This window comes from Chelmon rostratus, chromosome 21, assembly GCF_017976325.1.
Source record: "Chelmon rostratus isolate fCheRos1 chromosome 21, fCheRos1.pri, whole genome shotgun sequence".
Taxonomy (NCBI): domain Eukaryota; kingdom Metazoa; phylum Chordata; class Actinopteri; order Chaetodontiformes; family Chaetodontidae; genus Chelmon; species Chelmon rostratus.
The window spans coordinates 9,655,072-9,658,931 of NC_055678.1; the positions used below are offsets into that span (position 1 = coordinate 9,655,072).

The following is a 3,860-nucleotide window of genomic DNA, read 5'->3' on the forward strand; positions in this document are numbered from 1 at the left end:
GGTATCCAAAGATGACAGATTCGCTTGTGTGTGTGGAACAGCAACAGTTTCTAGCTCCTTAAATTTGAGGGGTTGACAGTGTGTTCAGATTGGACGAGCACACAATGAGTTGTACTTTTAAGAAAAGTCAGCTGCAACACTAGTTTCAATTGGCTTGATTTTCACCTGTCAAGCTTTGACAGTAATATACAGAAGACTGGAGAGGCTTATACACTCGAAGGACTCATGAAAAAGTAATCGAGTTTGTTCAAGGGAGAGCAGTGTCCCCTACAGTCCATTCATGAGTATTGCAACTGGTAACTGACTGATACATGCTTCTCTGTCCTTTTCAAGATTATCTTCTATGAGGGCCGCAACTTCCAGGGCCGTCACTGGGAGTGCAGCAGTGACTGCATGGACACCTTCAGGCACTTCAACTGTTGTAACTCCATCCGTGTCAGCGGTGGTCACTGGGTGGCCTATGAGAAGCCTTACTACATGGGCTACCAGTACATCCTCGGCCCTGGAGAGTACCCTGACTACCACACCTGGATGGGCTTCAACAACTGCATCCGCTCCTGCCAGATGTTCTCCCCTGTAAGTCAATCAAACAGACAGATAGGATTGGTAGTCCCCCCCACCCCCCACCGCTCACCTTGTACATCAAATGCCGCTTTAAAAATGGATGTCAATCACTGGCCTTTTGATGTCATTTACAGATACTCAGGCAGGTCATAGCATAAAAGTCTCTGCTGCAAGGCCCACAAGGAGACCCAGTCAGCCTTTAAAAGGAATATGATACACCCCCCATAAGATTTGGCGCCTTCATTCTAATTCTGTTAGTCACATTGAGTGTTTCTGGCAGTTTAGGGAGGAAAAAAAAATCTAATTCTGTCATGCTCCAACAGAGTTGTTGCTCATCCTCATCTGTAGTTCCTTACTTAAAGAAACCAAGTAGTACAAGAACTCATCTGAATTCAAAGTTAAATCAGCTCAGGGCAGAAAGCTCAACCAAAGTGCTCTCAAGGGTCCACATCTACCAAAATAGCATAATAATCATGTTCTGATTTATTCCCCATCCAGTATAGAGGATCCTACAGGATGAGGATCTACAACAGGCCAGACATGATGGGACACACCATGGAGTTCATGGATGACTGCCCAAATGTGTACGAGCGCTTCCGCTACCGTGACATTTACTCCTGCAACATCTTGGAGGGATTCTGGATCTTCTACGAGCACCCCAACTACAGGGGACGCCAGTATTTCCTGCGCCCCGGAGAGTACAGGGCCTGTGGCGACTGGGGCTGCCACAACCCCATGGTGGGCTCATTCAGGAGGATGAGGACTCTCATGTAAACTGTATGCAAGTCAAATGAACATTAAACGCTTGATTTTCAAATACCAATGTCCTCTGTGAGCTTATTTGAACAAATCCATGCAACATGCAAACACGAGTCTGAATTATGGCAACACCCATTGACCGAGCAGCACGTCCGTTTCCTGCTTAGTGAACATCTTCAACTGATCACAGCCTGCTGCTGCTCAGTGATCTGTGTCGCTGTCGAGCACCTATCCAAACAAACCAAACCTTTTCTCTATGCTTGCTCTTTGCCATGGCTATCCTCGCAGTCTGCATGCAGGTTTCTGGCATTCATGCCAATAAAGGCAGATGTTGCAAGTCTTATTGTAGCCCTTTGAGAAAGTGCAGTTGTACAGTATTTTCCATAGACAGACAGAGCTTTGACAGAGACAAAGAGGCTGCTGCAGTCCACCAGTCCTATAGTGTTCTGCAGTCTATAGAGCGTACTGTGCTGACACGACAAAGCTTTGTTTCACATTTGCAAAGCCCTGATCCCAGCAGGGTCTATAAAGAGGTCTGTGCAGCCGACATCTGGCCTGGTCTGAACTTAACACAGTTACAATGGGCAAGGTAAGTGTGCGACTTCAAATCTATACAGTAAATCAACTAAATGTTTAAATGTAGCTGATATTGATAATCTGCATCGAAGGGGTAAATAACTTTAAAGTGACAATTGAACTGATAAATGCTGTCAAAAGTCATTTCATTTTGTCACATTAAATGCTAAAGACCTTCATTGTGTTTAACAGTCAGTGGCAAAATAAAAAGCTGCAAAACAAGACAGTTATACTTTGTTAAATTATGCTGCAGTTTTCTGTTTAGGATAGTAAAAAAAATGCTATTCAACTGATCTTGGAGACTTAATTCCTGTAAAAATAGGCCAATACTTTTTTCTCCATTAAACTACACCACAAACTATAATGTACTTTATTCAAGTTTGCTTCTGGTACATCATTTGGGACATTTTTTGTCATATTCCCTCAAGCTTATCTAATCCAGAATTCTTCACATACTATTATTCTATACAAGAAGTTTGTTGGATAAAGCTAACTTGCAAACCTGGCTCAGAATACCAATGCGGTATGGACCAAAAGTTCAAGCTATTTCTGTCGCAAATATCATATGCAACATTTTGTGCTGCCATAGCCCTGTGGTGATTATGTCCGTCCGATGTGTGTGCAGATTATCTTTTACGAGGACAGGAACTTCCAGGGTCGTCACTATGAGTGCAGTAGTGACTGTCCCGAGATGCAAAACCACTTCAGCCGCTGCAACTCGATAAGAGTGGAGAGCGGCTGTTGGGTGGCCTACGAGAAGCCAAACTATGGAGGCTATCAGTACATGCTGCATAAGGGCGAGTACCCCGACTACCAACGCTGGGCAGGCTTCAATGACTGCATCCGCTCCTGCCGTATGGTGCCACCTGTGAGTTTCAATCAATGCCCTATCCTGTTTGCAGAAATGTTCTCAATAAAGTTTTTTTTTGTAGCAGTGCCAGTTTAGGATCATTGAGTTCTGAAGCCTAGTCCTATTGTTTTCACCACTCAGTGCCAGTGTCTGTGGGTATTTTAAAACATCTTTTTTTTGCTTGACCTATAACTGTATATACATATGTATATATGTAGATCGTCTCATTGGATCAGTATTGGAAAAAAGTTTGCCCATTAATTTATGTCACATTCCTTATTTTTGCTCTACCTGACTGTGGCAACACAAAGCTGAACCAATGCTTACCGTAAACGGCAGTATCACCTCAGTCTCTCATCGTCTCTTCCCTAGTATAATGGGAACTACAGGATGAAGATCTTTGAGCGGTCTGACTTTGGGGGCCAGAACCTGGAGCTAATGGAAGACTGCCCTGATCTGCATGAGCGTTTCCACACCCGTGACATCTCCTCCGTCAATGTCATGGAGGGCTACTGGATGCTGCATGAACACCCCAATTACAGGGGGCGCCAGTACTTCCTGCGCCCTGGAGAGTACAGGAGGCACAGCGAGTGGGGAAGCACCAGCCCCACCTTTGGCTCTCTGAGACGTGTCACTGAGCTCAACTGATTTCCAGCTTTTTTTTTTTTTCTTTTTTTTTTTTAACCCTTATCAAGCCCCACTGTTAAGCTTTCCACCTTCTTGTTCCCCCCAATGCCAGCACTGTTTCAGTGTGGTCTCAACACTGTGGTGTCCAAACCTGAAATCATACATTTAAATGATGGGGGTTTTGGTGCGTCTGATGTTGGGTTCTGGTTTTGTTGGGTTGCTTTGAATTGTTGGGTAAAAGTTCCTCATCAACTCAATGCTCAAGCAATGCTCACAGTTAATAGTGATATTTTTTTTTTTTTTTTTTTTTTTTTGCTTTGGTCGTCCAATAGCAAAATGGTTTGCCTCGCCGGGCCCTGACCTCCTGTCCTACTGGAATCACAATAAACGAAAACTTGATGAAAAGTCAACTAAAGGGAGCCTTTGTTAATTTTCTATTGACTAGTCCAGCTGTCACCATAAAAAGATCAGGGGGATATGGCTT

At 44.0% G+C, this 3,860-nt stretch overlaps 2 protein-coding genes across 3 annotated transcripts; both read left to right on the forward strand.

Annotated features, from left to right (window-relative positions):
- Window positions 1–312: 312 nt before the first annotated feature.
- On the forward strand, window positions 313–1,338 carry crygmxl2 (crystallin, gamma MX, like 2; the record flags this gene model as incomplete). The annotated part of the gene is made up of 2 exons (XM_041963167.1): window positions 313–576; window positions 1,063–1,338. Coding segments are annotated over 2 exons (540 nt in total), but the record flags the coding sequence as incomplete, so codon positions are not given.
- A 565-nt stretch (window positions 1,339–1,903) lies between these two features.
- On the forward strand, window positions 1,904–3,397 carry crygmx (crystallin, gamma MX). Of its 2 annotated transcripts, XM_041962216.1 has the most exons (3): window positions 1,904–1,912; window positions 2,525–2,767; window positions 3,122–3,397. In XM_041962216.1, the coding sequence occupies exons 1-3, from the start codon at window positions 1,904–1,906 to the stop codon at window positions 3,395–3,397; spliced, it is 528 nt and encodes a 175-aa protein (XP_041818150.1). The 2 variants fall into 2 exon arrangements, with proteins under 2 accessions (XP_041818150.1, XP_041818149.1); XM_041962215.1 differs by lacking the exon at window positions 1,904–1,912 and having other exon boundaries at window positions 2,513–2,767.
- Window positions 3,398–3,860: the final 463 nt, after the last annotated feature.

What these genes read in the sequence shown, in the direction of transcription:
- crygmx (XM_041962215.1), top strand. Translation starts at nt 2,513, where the DNA reads ATGTGTGTGCAGATTATCTTTTACGAGGACAGGAACTTCCAGGGTCGT. An exon ending in CCTGCCGTATGGTGCCACCT is followed by an intron (nt 2,768 to 3,121) that starts GTGAGTTTCAAT and finishes TCTCTTCCCTAG; the next exon opens with TATAATGGGAACTACAGGAT.